This window comes from Tribolium madens, unplaced genomic scaffold, assembly GCF_015345945.1.
Source record: "Tribolium madens isolate multiple individuals breed KSU strain unplaced genomic scaffold, Tmad_KSU_1.1 Scaffold_91;HRSCAF=231;Tcas5.2_LG7, whole genome shotgun sequence".
NCBI classification, from domain to species: domain Eukaryota; kingdom Metazoa; phylum Arthropoda; class Insecta; order Coleoptera; family Tenebrionidae; genus Tribolium; species Tribolium madens.
In genome coordinates this window covers 5188045-5203338 of record NW_025401063.1, presented here as the reverse complement: position 1 = coordinate 5203338, position 15294 = coordinate 5188045, and the positions used below count along the sequence as shown (strand labels likewise).

General features: G+C 35.0%; 1 protein-coding gene across 2 annotated transcripts; it reads left to right on the top strand.

Moving 5' to 3' along the window:
• The first annotated feature begins 596 nt into the window (after positions 1–596).
• LOC123010921 lies at positions 597–11609 on the top strand. Of its 2 annotated transcripts, none has more exons than XM_044408110.1 (6): positions 597–726; positions 5079–5166; positions 8327–8506; positions 8555–10495; positions 10542–10724; positions 10772–11609. In XM_044408110.1, exons 2-6 carry the CDS (start codon positions 5083–5085, stop codon positions 11561–11563), a joined length of 3180 nt encoding a protein of 1059 aa, XP_044264045.1. In that variant the 5' UTR covers positions 597–726; positions 5079–5082; the 3' UTR covers positions 11564–11609. The 2 variants fall into 2 exon arrangements, with proteins under 2 accessions (XP_044264045.1, XP_044264046.1); XM_044408111.1 differs by lacking the exon at positions 597–726 and adding an exon at positions 2648–2893.
• The last annotated feature ends 3685 nt before the right edge of the window (positions 11610–15294 follow it).

Genomic DNA, 15294 nt, shown 5'->3' with positions numbered 1-15294 from the left:
TATTCAGCAGCGCCTCTGTAGTTTGGACGCTGAACTATAGAGCAAAATGTGCCTTTTTTAAATGGTAAAAATAATGTTAATTGAGTATTTAGTACAGGGAGATAAGTGCTACTGGCATCTTATTAGAGATTAAACAAAAAAAATATAAGTTTATTTTTTTAAAGTGATTTATTAAAGATATTGAATCAAATTAGTTAACATAGGTGGTTTCATACTTATATGGATTATATTAGAACAATTATGTTCGAGAAGGAAACATAAACAGTCTGGGTTATCGAGTTCTTGTCACAAAAGGGTGTCGGCCGGAACAAATCTTCATATTTTTCCCATCAATGTCCACATTTTCATCACCAAAATTCACAAATTATTAGTAAAACTTCCTTTACTTGTACACCCAGCCACACATCTGTACACAATAACTGAATGAAAATCAAAAAATCATAACTACACGTAAGCACTTTGAACGATGTCACCGTCAAAATTTAATTTTTTCTATCAGAGGTGTCACAGCCTACCGCTAAAATTTTAAAATTTTGATTCGAGCGCCTCTGATGTTTGGACGCTAAATTAAATAGATAGACTGAATTCACCAATCTAAGAAACCATAGCATGATTAAAACACTGCAATTGACTCGAATTTTGCTATCACCGCTGTCAAAATCGGCTCATTCTGGACATTTCATGGTTGACGTTTGAAAAGTCATCTCATTCCCGTTTTTTTTCCGGGTAAGTCCATCTTTATACTTGTACCAGTATCCATTGTATGTTTTCCCACTCGTTGTCGAATTACTAGTTGAGTTTTGCAAGTGCGAATGCCTGCCGTCATTCGTGACAGTTGCATGGAAGGCCGAGTGAGGCTCAGTCTGGCCCCGGGCGCTCTGTAATTATTTGCAAAGACAACTATTATTCACTGTTCAGAGCAGTGTTCGGGCAAGCTCTCTGGTATTTGATGGCGGGTGCTTCCCCACACCACGCTCCCGTTAAATATTTCCACCGCCGAGCTCCGCTAAAGTCGTGTAGTTATTCAGATTTAATAATGTAAGAATGCAGACATGTATACGGCGGCATCGCGCGATGCATTTAAAACGGCCTGCACACCCCCCAAAACGCCACCCTTCCCTTAATGGTGATTACAGAATAAAACGTTGCATAATTCCCGATACTAAATCATACTTGCGGACAAAATCGGAACAAACGATCCCAAAGACACAACAATTGCGTTATTTATGCCCGAAAGGCAGTACTAATATCAACTTCACCATTCAGTATTTTTTTCAATTTATACAAAAATTCATTTTGCTAATTGACCCGATGTGTTACTTGCTGAATAACTATGCCCATACAAAACATTAAAGTGATCTCCATTATTCGAAATCAATTCGAAACCTGCGCTGCACTACTAAAAGAGCAATATCGTAATTCACAAGCTTGCAGTGGCTGCTTTTGAGTAAAAAAAAACAATTAATGAAGAACAATAACCGCGAATGCGATATGCATGACAAAGGCGGAGTGAATTGAAGAAGTCTGCATGAGAAAGCACCCAAATTAAAAAGATGGTCGGCTAGCGGGTTTTCCGGCAACAGAAATGATGAAAATAATTACGAGTAGAGAAAAAAAGAAACGAAGTCATAGAAAACACATTGGGATTAATTATTATGATACTTGCAATGATGCTAATGCGAAATAGAAAACTTCGTTTATCTTTTATATGGTTTGACTTTTATTGGTATTTATTGCGGGTGGCAAATGGCAAAATACACACTTACTCGTATTTTGTTGAAAGTATTCTATTTCCTTTAAAATTGAAACATTTTACATTTCCTAAGTTTTAAATTCAATACTCCACCCTTAATTTAATATTTACAATTTATATTTACTATTTGTAGCTCATTTAGAAAATTATTAGTTTAATTTTTTAATATTATAATATGCAAGTGCAGTTCGTGTACATGCGCAATAATGTGCCTAATTTATCGTTTAGTACACAGATAAATTTCAATAATGCAGTTATAACTGTGTGAAATTTGGTGGATGCGCGGGGATATTACGCAACCAATCGAATTAATTTTATTGCAGTAGTTAACAAACAATAACATTTACTATTAAATTATTTAACTTAATTTGGAAAAAATAAAGATAAAAACATATCGGTTAAAGAAGTGGTTTTGTGCCATCTGTTGCTGGCTTAGCATGATGGACGGTGCAAGATTGGCGGTTGATCGATTGACGACACAGTCCCCTAACTTTTATAAAATACCAAATCTGGTGCCCCAGTGTTTCCTAAACCGTTATAAAGTGTCAGATTAGTGTTCCTTTATCGTGGCATTTTTCTTGTGTCGAACTGTTTTAATTTTCAGTGACGAGAAAAACGATGTCGTTTTCTATGTGGCGTCTTTTTTGAAAACATTAAAAACGCAAAAGAAGGCGTCTTTGAGTGCAAGATGAGAGGCGACATCTCATATTAATTCCGCCCTTGGCCATCCGTTGGAGATTAAAGACGTTCCATCTGCAAAGCAGACAGATCACGATGATTAAAAGTCGCAAGGAAAACATTACAAAATCGATGATTATTTTTTAAAAGATGATGATGCAGAGACTTTCTAAGAGTGCTAAGTTAATCGGTTTGCTTTTTAGCCAGTGTGGTGTAAATTATCAGCGTGCCAGTTTGTAATCTTTGATTATGTACAACGACGCATAATCCCAAGTAAAGCACCTTAAGAAGAGGCACCAGGCGTTAGTCGTCAGCTTACTGAAGCTTGGTCTTTGCTTCAAAGTCGTTCTCAGCTACTTACAAGCTATTCGAGAAGATTTAACCGCGTTACAAGATAACCGCATCTTTTACGCAAGAAAGAGCCGCGAGAGAAAGAAGAGACGAGTTTTGGATACCTTGCAGGTGCAGCGAAAAATAAATACACCATTTAATACAAACTCAAGTTTTAAGTTCTTTTATGCAAAAATGATTCGGTATATAAATAAAAAACCTTTCACGAAAATTATTTTAATATGGTAATGTTACTAAATAATGTTAGTTCGATCCTAGGAAAATGTAAAGTAGATAAAGGAACAACTTACCAAAAACCAATAAACCTCAAAGTTCAAAGGTTGAATGTGACAAGCGTTCATTAACTGTAGTAATGAGAATTGACAGATTAAACTACTTGCAGTTCAACTTTGTCTATAAGAAATAGGCTACAAAACACTATAAAATGTAACAATAAGTTATCGACAAAAAAAAGAAGCAAATTGCAAATCTTTACAAAAAATTTTACAACAATCTGATAGCTCAAGTTGGCAGAAAAATAATGCTTATTATCTACCAGAAATTTTTAAAACATAACTAAAGCGTAATTCTTGTCTAAGTGTGTTACTAGAATAATATTTTTTTCTATTTCGGTGTTAGAATAAGTCTATTCCAGCACCCAAATGACGCCAAAGTCGTTGGCGTTAATTTAATTTTAGTGACGGACTTTCTTCACAATTCATTTCCAAATGTGAAAATAAGAATAATTTTTATTTTTTACAGCCGCCTAAAATTATTCCACATAAATGTCGCCAACCGTCACAAAATTCTCTAGAAGAAAAATTATAAAAATTTTCGTTTTTTAATTTATAAAATGATATAAAGTGGCAAAATAGAAAAAATAGTATAAAGCACTTGTTGCAGAAGGTTCTTCAAGCACTCATTTGTTCCTCAACTCGCTGCTACGCGGCTCGGAATTTCGGAATTTCAAATTTGTGCTTGAATAGATAGATACCTTCTGCAACTTGTACTTTAATATATTTTTCTATTTCGGTGTTAGAATAATTCCAGCACCCAAATGACGTTATTTGAGTGCTGGAATAAGACGTTGGCGTTAATTTAATTTTAGTGACGGACTTTCTTCACAGTTCATTTCCAAATGTGAAAATAAGAATTATTTTTATTTTTTACAGTCGCCTAAAATTATTCCACATAAATCTCGCCATTTATAAAATGATATAAAGCCGCAAAATAGAAAAAATAGTATAAAGCACTTGTTGCAGAAAGTTCTTCAAGCACTCATTTGTTCCTCAACTCGCCGCTACGCGGCTCGTTTCGGAATTTCAGCTTTGTGCTTGAATAGATAGACCTTCTGCAACTTGTAGTTTAATATACTATTTTTGAATACGCTCCCAAAAATACCTATTTTGCGGACTATTTGAGTTCACAAAATGAGTCTTTTCCGGACTCAATAAAATGGTACGCAAAATGGTTATTTTAGGTACTCAGTCCGCAAAAACAGTTTTTGCGGACTAAAAAATATAATTGGTTCCTATGGTAAAGGAATTTTTTTAATTAGTAAGAGGTGTGAATTCGTGTTTTGGGAGCTTTAACAAAAAAAATCTTGTATGCACCACGTACGCAAAAGGTTTTAGGTGACTCCTCTCATTAAAGACTCGGCTCCTACGTCGCCTCGTCATTAATTACGATTCGTTCCCTAAAACCATATTTTGCGTACTTGATACATAAATTGCTATTTTACCTCTTAACTTCCTTTAAGTGGTTATTTCAAATGTTCCCATCAACTTTACTACTTGAATTTTTCTGTATTTTTAAAATATTGGAAATGAAGAAACAAAACTACTGCTTATATCTTAAAAAACCAATGTTTTTGAAAAGTTCTTGTTATTATATTTTTATCCGAGAAAATAAAATTTGTTTATTTGACAAAAAATTGTTTAGTAAATAATGCTGCAAGCTATACCTTTGTTGTGTCAAAAGACAATATTGGATTTTTTTTTTAGTTGTTTTTATGATAAATAACGGGCAAACGACTTTTTTAAAAAGAGTTTACTTTTAAAAATAATAAGTGTTAAATTACTTGTTTTACTCGTTGATTTCTTTAAACATTTTTTTTTTACTTTTGTACTTTTATTTTATTTATCAAAATGGACAAGAGGTATGTAAAAATTGAAGCATTAAAATCATCTTTTTTTGATTTTAATGTTTTTATTTGGTATTGATAGGAAGGGATTATTTGGCCACTTATTGATGAAACAAATTACACGTTTTCAAACTAAAGACAAGAGTTGAAATGTTATAACGGTAGTTTTTGCAGTTTTATGGATATCTGGTCATGGCTGCAGGAAGTGGCTCTGTTGATCGTAGTGTGCAAAATATCAGCAGCAGGCAGTGACTTCCTTGAGGTAAGTCCAGTTTTGTTAAAACCGTTTAGAGAAAAAAAAGAGCGTTTCTCATCGGTTGCTCGGCCGACGTAATTAAATTCCCTATCAATTCATCAATTTTACGATGCAAACGTTCCGTAACGAAGGCGTCGCCGTCGTCGCTCCACAAATATTATGCCACTTTCAAGGTAAATCTTGCGTTTATTAAATCAACTCGAACAATGAGTTAATGCGGCCCAGTTTTCACAGGTCGGAAATTAAAGTGTTTCATCACTTCGTTCGACGCGCGGCCCCTCTGACTTGCTCGATAATGAGCAGACGTTGTGAATGCTAAATTTTTAACGTTATCGGACGTCTTTACAATTTACATTCCACTACAATTTATTTTAACCTGCATTCGGGCAAAATTTGCGGAAAATGTACGAGACAAGCCTAATGGCAGGTTGTTCAAGAAATTCTCCCTTATCTAATCATTTAAGTGAAAAATTTCAAACTAAAGAAATTGTTTTAAAATAAAACAGTTTAGTGCATTAGGGGTGATCCATTTAATTCGTTGTTTTTATGTAATTCAATACGCACGTGTGGTCGTTTAGTCTTTTTTATTTTATGTGTAACATCACATTTTATGATGGGTTTTTCGTTTTTAGTACGATGTAAAAGTTGTTCGAATTTGGTACAGCAAATATAAGAGGAGCACATCATATATCGGGAAAGGGTGCAAGTAAATAACCGTTTGCATTAGGGAAATGTACACGTGGAAAAGTAGAGGGCGCGAGACGGAAGGACCTTACGGGATTTACGACCACTTCAAGCGATAAGTCACACCAATAAGGCCAAAATGTATATTGCGCCGCTGGGGCCATCGAAGAGTCCAATATTTTCATATACCGGGGAAAATACATTAGAGGATGAAGAAGCAAAATTATCCAGAATAAATTTCAATGCAGGGTTATAGCAGGGGTTTAAAATTTTTTATTTTAAAATTCAAGTATTTACGAGGTCACGAAATTGTAAAAGTGTCTTCCACGGAACAAAACAAGGCGCGAGAATTAATAATTAATCGACCTGTAATCGTTATTCTTTAATTCTTTAGCAGTTTCAAAATAATAAAGAAACATTTCAGTTTTATTGCTAGCGCTCCTAAATGGTCAATTTTTGTGTTTTAATTTAGAACAAGAAGATTAATATTTTGTTGAAATACGCACGTTATCTATTGAAATACAAAGTAATATGAGAAAATCGGAGAGTTGGGTAGTGTATTTTCGAAACAATAGCAATCAAGAAACTTTTGATGAATATCCAACTCAAACAAGAGAGGAATGTAGAAATCACTTTACACGAATGTCTATAAATAAAATAATAAGAAAAAAAAACAAGGAAGAAATCTAATATTTATATAAATTTTTAATAACTTTTGTGATTTGTTTTGTCTCTTTTATTTAACTTTGTCGCATTTTTGACTTGACGATTACTGAAAATGTGTTTCCTACAATTTTTTTCTCATTTAAAAGTAAGGACCAAAATAAAGATATTCGACTTTTTTTTAGTATTAAGTAACATTTCTGTTGCTTTTAGTTTAAAAATTCATCCGTTTGGACGTCTGCAGTTTGAAAAATGTTCATGAAGAACGCATGCACTCCTTGCAGCTTTCCTTATGTTAAAAAAGCGTTTCCGATTTATCGATGGACTCGAGTCGGTTCCGCAGTTTAAACTCGATGTAAGTTTTATGCAAAAATAAGAGCCGAGAAACATCTGTTGCTAAAAATGCGGAATATTAATTCTAATATCCGCGCGTTTAAATATTGCCCATAAACTGTCGGGAGAGATGGCGGCCTCTGGAGCTTTTTATTTTCCTATTACCGACGGCTAAATTATTGTTTTACTTAAGACTCGCCTGTTTAATAATTGATAAGATTACACGAACGGGGGTGCCGCTGGGTGGATGGCGTGTGCTTCTCGTTTGAAAAATAAACAGCGAGAAGGAAGCGAAAACGCAACCCTCTTCAATAATAACGCATCACAGGTGGAGAGAGGACAAAAGGAAACTGGACGAATAACAAATCTTGCACTGAATCGCAAGAGTGAATCCAAAAATAGTTTAATAACTGCCTTTTTTCTAAACTCTATTATTATTTGGCAATATTTGTTCGAAAACGTAGATATTTATTATCTGCTTGCAGAGGGCCATCATTGGTGTCGAGGCGCTAAGTGTTCGACTTGGAAACGCCGTCGGTAAGGGGGCTAATGGAAGGGCCTCATCCCCGACTCCCGGCCGCTAATATACGCGACCGACCTAAAATACGACGACGACAAGGCGCACCTACAAGTTAATTATACACATTGGCGACGGCGTAGGGCCGCCACCAGCGCAATTAGAATTGAACAGCTCGAAAAGCGGCTCTAATTCTGACAAATGCACCGCGAAACTCTGACGTTTGTCTAATCAGGCCATGCCGAGGAAATTCGAAGCGAAGAGGATTTTTCAACATCGACGGTCCCGAAATGGAAGCGATCTATCCTAATTATTAACAGGGAGAGGGTGATGCTGATTTGATTGATATTTGCTACTGTGTCGATGCGTTTCGCCTCAAAAAATGAGAGAATGAAAGAAAATCAACGAGAGAATCACTTTCCAAAAGTTTGAACACGTGGCTTGTATAAAAACTAAAAATTGCATTTTGTTTATATTTCATACTAAATTTCAAGAGGAATAGTTTTGTCAAAATTTACAGCTCGCCTGTGGCATGAAATAGCAAACGCCAAGTTTTCTAAACAAGTTTCACCCCAGTAAACCCGACATTTTATAAACCTAAAAGTTAAATTTAGGTCACGTGGCGGTATCGAGCGTCAAGTCAGCACCATTAGAGCTATTATTTATCGTAAACGATTGTAATATTCGGGCAGTTTACCGTTTTCGAAAGAGACGAATTTAAGGAGATGAGGAGGCGGCGCCCCTTTAGCCCTTACAATATCCATAGTTGTAGCGGGCGACATCTTTGTTCGTAATCCTTTTCATTAATTGGATTAGAAGATGCCGGAAGGGGTATTAAGTGACGGCGTTTTCGCCAACCGCATATTCAACAGTTATCCGCATCTTATATACCAGAAACCACCTTTTGTTGTCTACCTGCTTAAGCTCGAAATTATTCCCGAATTAAAATTATTTCGTTCCCTCTTGCAGAATATCCGGCCGAAAGCAGACAATCCGCAACAACTGAATGACTTCTTAAATAACGTTCTCGATCACAAGAGCGATTTCTACTTTGTTAAAGAAGTTGCAAGGAAATATCAAAAAATGAAAAAGGACACTCATCTCATGGACAGTCTTGACGAAATTCCTCACTCTTTTGACTATGACAATGTATTTCTACCACTCTAAACTTGTTCCATCTAAACCATGAATTTACAGGGTTTTTCTCGTAGATACAAATTTGATAATAAAAGACACGTTCATCATCATCACAAAAGACTCAAAAATATAGGTTTTATACAACCCGGTTTTCCCCGAAATAAAGTGCATCGAATCAGAAGAGCAAATTTCGAAGAACAAAACAAAGAAAAACGCACACCGTTGGAAATAGTAATGTTAGAAAAACCCCAACAAGATACAATCCATAAACGTATGCCGGTAGCAACCAGTATAGAGGAAACAGAAGTCAAAAGAGAAAAACACATCCCTTCAAACATATTTGTAGACCCTGAAGCTGAAAGACTTGAAAAACGCTCGCCGAAAATAAGCGTTGAATCTGAGGGTGAAACGGGCGAAATTAACGCAAAAGGTACTAAAATAACCACAAAAGAAAAAAAGGAAGCAATGGACTTCTCAAATGAACCTGTTCATAGAACATACAAAAGTAATCCAAAAAATCGTGTACAAAATGATAATAGAAACAAACAAAGTGATTTCTACTACGTCGATTTAGGAAATGCTGCTGAAAAAGCAATGGATCAGGATGAGAGGAGGAAATATGGGTGGACACCCGAAAGGCTTTATTATCGTTCCGATGATAACAGAATGTACCCCCGGCCATTTAATACAAAACCAAACGAAGAAAATCTTGATTATCATTATGAAAATCCTTCGCATCATTCGTTGAACGATGAAATCGCGTTTGAAAAAGCTCTAAGTTATGAGCTTAATCCTAGATATGAAGAAACTCGAGGCAATAACAACAATCCAGCGGGGAATAATTTATACTCTGTAGATGAAGGAAGACCTGATGTTATAGAATCGGTTCATCATCAATTGCCTCAAGGTTCTGGAAGATTCGATTATCCAGATCGAGAACAAGTCTCTAATGAGAGATTTTTTCTTAACAGCAAAAACGCCATGCATGAGGCTGACAGCACAACTGCTGGTACAACTAGTACTACCAACTCTTTTGAAGACAGTGGCAAAAACGAAGTGAAACATATCGGAAACGGATTTATCGAAATAACAAAAACTAAAAGAGAAATAGAGCAGGAGGGACTGGTAGATAGTAACGAAAAAAATGCTATGTCTTTTAGTGGCGAAAATGTGGAAGAAAAAAATAAAGGAAAAACTAAAGACCAATCATCGATAATGTTTAAACATTCACTGCATCCTCTTAGAGTGAGAGATACAGATAAGGTGGAAGACCAATCAGTTTCTGAAACTGGTGAAACTAGTCAAGACGAAACGTTCAAAAGTCGTAAACTGCAATTTATTGACGCACAAATGGCAAATCTTTACGACCAAGACGAAAATTACGATGATATGCCGAATCGGCCCAAGCGTGATTTCCTCGATGCTTTGGGTATGAAGAATGAAGAAGATTATTCCGAAGATAATCCGTATAGAGATGAAATGAATGCTAACAATACTGATGTCAATAATGATACACACATTCACAAGCATACTACCACCGGACGTTGTGAGGCAATTAAAACAACTACCCCATGTCCCCAAAAAGAAGACATCAAAAACATTAAAGACATTTTAGAAGAACCAAAAGGAATAGCTGCACAAAAAAAGAAGAAAAAGGACAAACGAATGCAGTTGCAGAAGCGGTTGACACAATATGAAGATTTTGATGATTTATTAGAAAGAAGGATTAGAGATACAGACGTTGAAACAAAAGTTTTTGAAAATAAAGACAAAATTTATAATCCGCACGAGTCCGCCCGTAATCATAAAAATGTCAATTTTATTCAAATGCGACATGAACGAATGTTTCCAAATCGGGCGAAATATAGCAAAAAAGAAGTCAAAAAGTCGATTCCAACTGATCACCGAATTCATAAGAAAGAAGATACTGACTGTTTAGCAACTCGAGTAACAGATATTCCGGAAGTAACAACCGAAGGCGGAAATTGTTCATCCAAAGGTGTAAGTATTTTCTATAGTTTAAAAGCATTGCTTAATTGTTTTTAAGTCTGACTATGAGAAAGTGGCGCATCAGATGGATATAGAGAACGAGAAATTGGCTCAGGTGGTGAATGGACGTCTAGCATCAAAAATAGTGTCCACAGTTTTTGATGAACTGAAGAAAAAGTCGTGTTTGAAGGCAAAATTTTATTCGGGATTGTCTAGAAAACATGTCAATTTTGCCGGAACGGTATTTGAATTGTTTAAATCGGTTAGAAATTGTCTATGTTATTTTAGATCGATTTTGATATCTTTAAAGCGAACGAAACTGAAGATGTGAGTGAAGCACGATTACTTCTTGACCAAATCACAAAAGTCCTCAATCGATTGGTTTTGAATCAAGTTAGACGCAAGTTGTGTCAGCGTCTGCCTGAAGAACTGAAAGAATATCTTGACGTGGTGCTAAATGTTAAAAATACAATCGAAACTAATAATTTTGTTCCAAATACAAACCAAGGCGATTTCTTATTTACCTACCAAGACAATAAAGATATTCCTTTCGATATGAATCGAATCCAAGAAACACTAACCCAGTTGCAGACTCTTCTTTCAAATTATCAAAATTTGAATGAAGAGTGTCAAAACCGCGCTGAACCCGTTAAGGAGTATATAGAGCAGCATGTGCAAATGTTGGAAAAAGTAAAAAGTTGTCCGAGTCATATTTGTGATAAATTCAGCGAAACGAAAAGGGACACTCCAACATCTCATGAATTGGTTGAAAAGCAACTTGAAAGTTTAGGTTTGGGGAAAAATCACGACTTTGTCCCGAATTTTGACGTAAACAGAATGGTGAAAAATCGAATGCAGAATTCGGGTTGGAAGACTGACAAAAAAAGAGAACTTGGAAAGAACGGAGACTTTAAGAGCCGACAATATAAAAAATTGCAACTTGCCGCTCAAAGGGTAAGAGAGAAGAGGGAAAATGATAAAAAAATTGCGGAATTGTTTGCTGGTAAGAAGAATAAGAAGAGATCGGTAAAAAAGCTTGACGTTGATTTTGAAGAGCCAGTGGTGTATAGTTTAGGATAAATTTTGTTTTTATACATTTATACCAAATATATTTTATTGCTGATCGTTTGTTAAGTTTCAAATCACGTCGAATCCACACCTTAAGTCTTGATAATTGTATCACGAACGTATACCTTTGGGAGAGGGTTACCGGAAACGAAAAAATCTCATCAAATCCTTGACATTCCATTAGTTCGAGATTATGCCACGAACAAACAGGAGAAAACCACAAATCCCTCTCCCTCACCTATGAATTTATCGAATGATTGCTGATCGATGGAGGTACAAAAGTTGATTTAATTATAAAGGGTTTGTTATCAAAAGATGAGTCAAATTAAGATTTCGAATCGGGCTTTATCCTTCTCTTTTGTGGGTGGTAGTGTAGAAGAAGCCGCAAAAGCAATCCATACAAATAATCTCTGAGAATGTTTAGTTCGGCTGGAAGTTTTCCAGTAACAAGCGTAACAAGCCGGAAACTTGGATTTATCTACTTTGGTTCATTTTCTAAAAATAATACCCACTGAATAACACGGAGCAGGATCGCACCTGGGTCCTTGCTTAACTATGTCTCGCTTGCAGGACAATCCCGGAACCGTTTTAACTTTGTTCTTTTTTATTATCCTCGAAATTGATAATTGATTCCCGGAGCGACACATCGGTTTATATTGCTTAGCAAGAAGAAATGAAATTCCTTACTTTAATTTAAGTTAACGTTTATGATGTCTTTACAAAATATCTAATTAAATACTCCTAATAGTTAATATTTAATAAACTAATTTGTTAATGAAAGCGATTAATAATAATAGTTGAGAAGTGAAACTAAAAGTTTAGAGCAAAAAGGCCAAAGAATCTGGAACATGTTCAAAAAAGCCATTTATTTTTATACGAGAGGGTGCTCAAATTTTTTTTTTAATTTTGTCAATTTCAGCTTTACTATTTTCAAAATAATTCATGATTTAAACTATACGTATGCAAATAATGTCCCGGGAAGCTAAACTGCTAGTTTAGAAGTTATAGACGAATTTATATCATAGATATTTTTGACTTTATACTTTAGCAATTTTCTCGATAACTATTTATCGTAGAACAATGATCTTTTCTTTATACAGAGTGTGTCAGAACTCGCGCTTCAGAGAAAAATTTCAAGTAAAATAAGATACCAGGAACATGGAAAAAATGTTTAAAAAATCTATTTGTCAAAAAATTTTGAAATTTATTTTTTGGCATTTGACATTTTTTATGTTTATTTAATAAATATTGTATACACTTTCAATTTTAAAACTTGCAATCGGCAATTTCTCTCAACTGAAAAAGTTATTAATAATCACTCAAAACCGTTTTGGTGGTTCCTAGGGGGAATTAAAATGACATGATAAGTGACACATCTCCACCCACCCTTGAATATAGTAAAAAAATGAAAATTTAACGTCTTCGTTTTTGAATAATTGGAAAAATAACTTTACCAAATAGGCTGTTGTATGACATTTTTGAACAGCGCTTGTTATGGGCTTTCCAACGATGTATCGCAAGTAAGGTCGTGCCATTTAAAATTTTCAACTTAAGGTGGCTGTGGCTTGAAGGRTGGGTGGAGGAGCGTCACTTACTATGCCATTTTGATTCCCCCTAAAAACTACCGAAACGGTTTTGAGTGATTCTCAATAACTTTTTTAGTTCTAGAGATATTGCCGATTGCAAGTTTTAAAATTGACACCCTGTATGTATAATAGTATTTTATAATTATTTACAAAAGTTTTGACAATGAAAGCCACAAATAACAGAGTTACAATTTAGGACACAGCTTTCTTGTTTCCTCCTCTAGTAGCTAGTAGCAAAAAACTTGGTATATTATTTTTCCAACAGAAATAAACAGAGTCAAAGTGTAAAACTTAAACTCTTATAACTTCAAAATTTTTGTAGATAGAATTTTCTTAACATTTTTCCATGTTCCAGGTATTTTACCTTACATGGCATTTTTTTCTAGGGCGCTAGTTCTGGCGCATCCTCTATAATGTGCTCTAACGAACGATACATATTACCTATTAACAACATTTTGGTAATAAAATAAAACTTCAGCTTTAAATTTAATCTCCAAACTTTATTTTGCAAGAATAGTGTTTAAATCAGAACGTTATTTCTCGTTATTTCTTACTGGTAGATGTCCAAGTACTGCAAAAAAATCATATCTTGTAAATAAAGCACTATTAGTTGCTAAAATCATTTACCGTTGCAAGAATGTTTGCATGACCAGAACGAACTGTAACTATTTTGACCCTTACTACAATTCCCTTTTTTAAGTTCCACACATTTTTCTTGCTTAGAATCGTAGATCCAATTAAATACCGATTTACCACAGGGATGATATATTGGATCACTTTTGCAATTTATAACACCTTGTGGGATTTCTAAAAAAAACAAACTAATCATCGATGTTGACTGAAAAATTAACTTACTAGTAACACCCCAGGCAACATTAAAAAATATGCCAACAATTACAATAGAAACCAACAACTTGTGATACATTTTTGAAACGTGTTCGACGATTCTTCTGATGAAACCGAACTAAATGTAAAAAGCGTTGTTGTTGGTATTTAAAGAACCACCAAATAAAAACCTCATACGTAGAAACATAAAATCATGAATTAATTCCGCGAGTTGATAACGCAATTTTATTAGATTTAAATGAAACATTTTTTATTAGTTTGAAGCTGGTTTTCTTCGTGCTTTAATATTAATCCTCATTCTGTAAAATTAAATAAAAATCAAAGTTTTCAACATTTTTTGTCGCTTCGAAAACGTCAAAATGACTACTTTACCGCACGAGTGTGGTAAATACCACCTTACAACAGTCTTTTCGGTTTTGTAATGTTTGATATTACTTTTGATAATATGATAGTAGGTGAAATATCAAATTTAGTTATTTGAAGCCACAATTTTAATTAATACAAACACACGGATTTGAAACTAACTGAAAAAGCTTTTGTTATTGTTGAATTTGTGAATGATAAAGTGGAAGAAGTATGAGGCAACGAGCTATTTTGTTGGGTTATTTTTCGTAGTAACATGTACGAGTCAGCCCAAGAGTTAATTAATAGTTTGTAAAACGTTGCGGTGCCGGTGCAAAAAGCCGGTTCGTCGTTGAAAAGGCGTGAGCGGAGCGTCGAAGGCGTCCCTCTAAGACAATGGCAGGGAAATGAACGGCGGCGTATCTCTCAGGAAGCATATTGTAAGCCAGCAACAAAGCGACGACACCGACGCTGCCTGCCATCTGTGTTCCGTTGGAAAACTTAAACAAAGCGCCACATAACCAATTGTCAAACCTGACGCACTATAAAACTCTATTTTTAAAAATGGAAAAGGGGATGTTTATTCCGATATAACGTTGTCGCCATACACCTAGATGCTGGTATTTATACATCTCGCAAGCGTATCGCAAATGTAGTTTTTAGAGACGATGTTACATTTACTAATCATAAAGTTCGTTTTATATTGAAACGACTACGTGACAAAACGCAGCTTATCTTTACAAAACATCACTATAGTGTGCACTTTTCGCTAAAAATACGGCTAGGAAATGTGGACGCCAGTTTATGGTGATGAAACTTGTGTATCGGCGATAAAAGTTCTGCAACCGCTGAAATTAACGAATTTCTAAAAACGGCACCGACAATGACAACTTTGAAAACCAACAGAAAACCCAAGATAACGCCGAAGTTTTCTACGGCCTTCACGAATACTTGATTAATTGGGTCTGG

Coding starts and splice junctions, on each gene's coding strand:
- LOC123010921 (XM_044408110.1), top strand. CDS start 5,083: ATGGATATCTGGTCATGGCTGCAGGAAGTGGCTCTGTTGATCGTAGTG. Junction 5,167..8,326: donor CAGGCAGTGACTTCCTTGAG/GTAAGTCCAGTT, acceptor TCCCTCTTGCAG/AATATCCGGCCGAAAGCAGA. Junction 8,507..8,554: donor ACTCTTTTGACTATGACAAT/GTATTTCTACCA, acceptor ATGAATTTACAG/GGTTTTTCTCGTAGATACAA.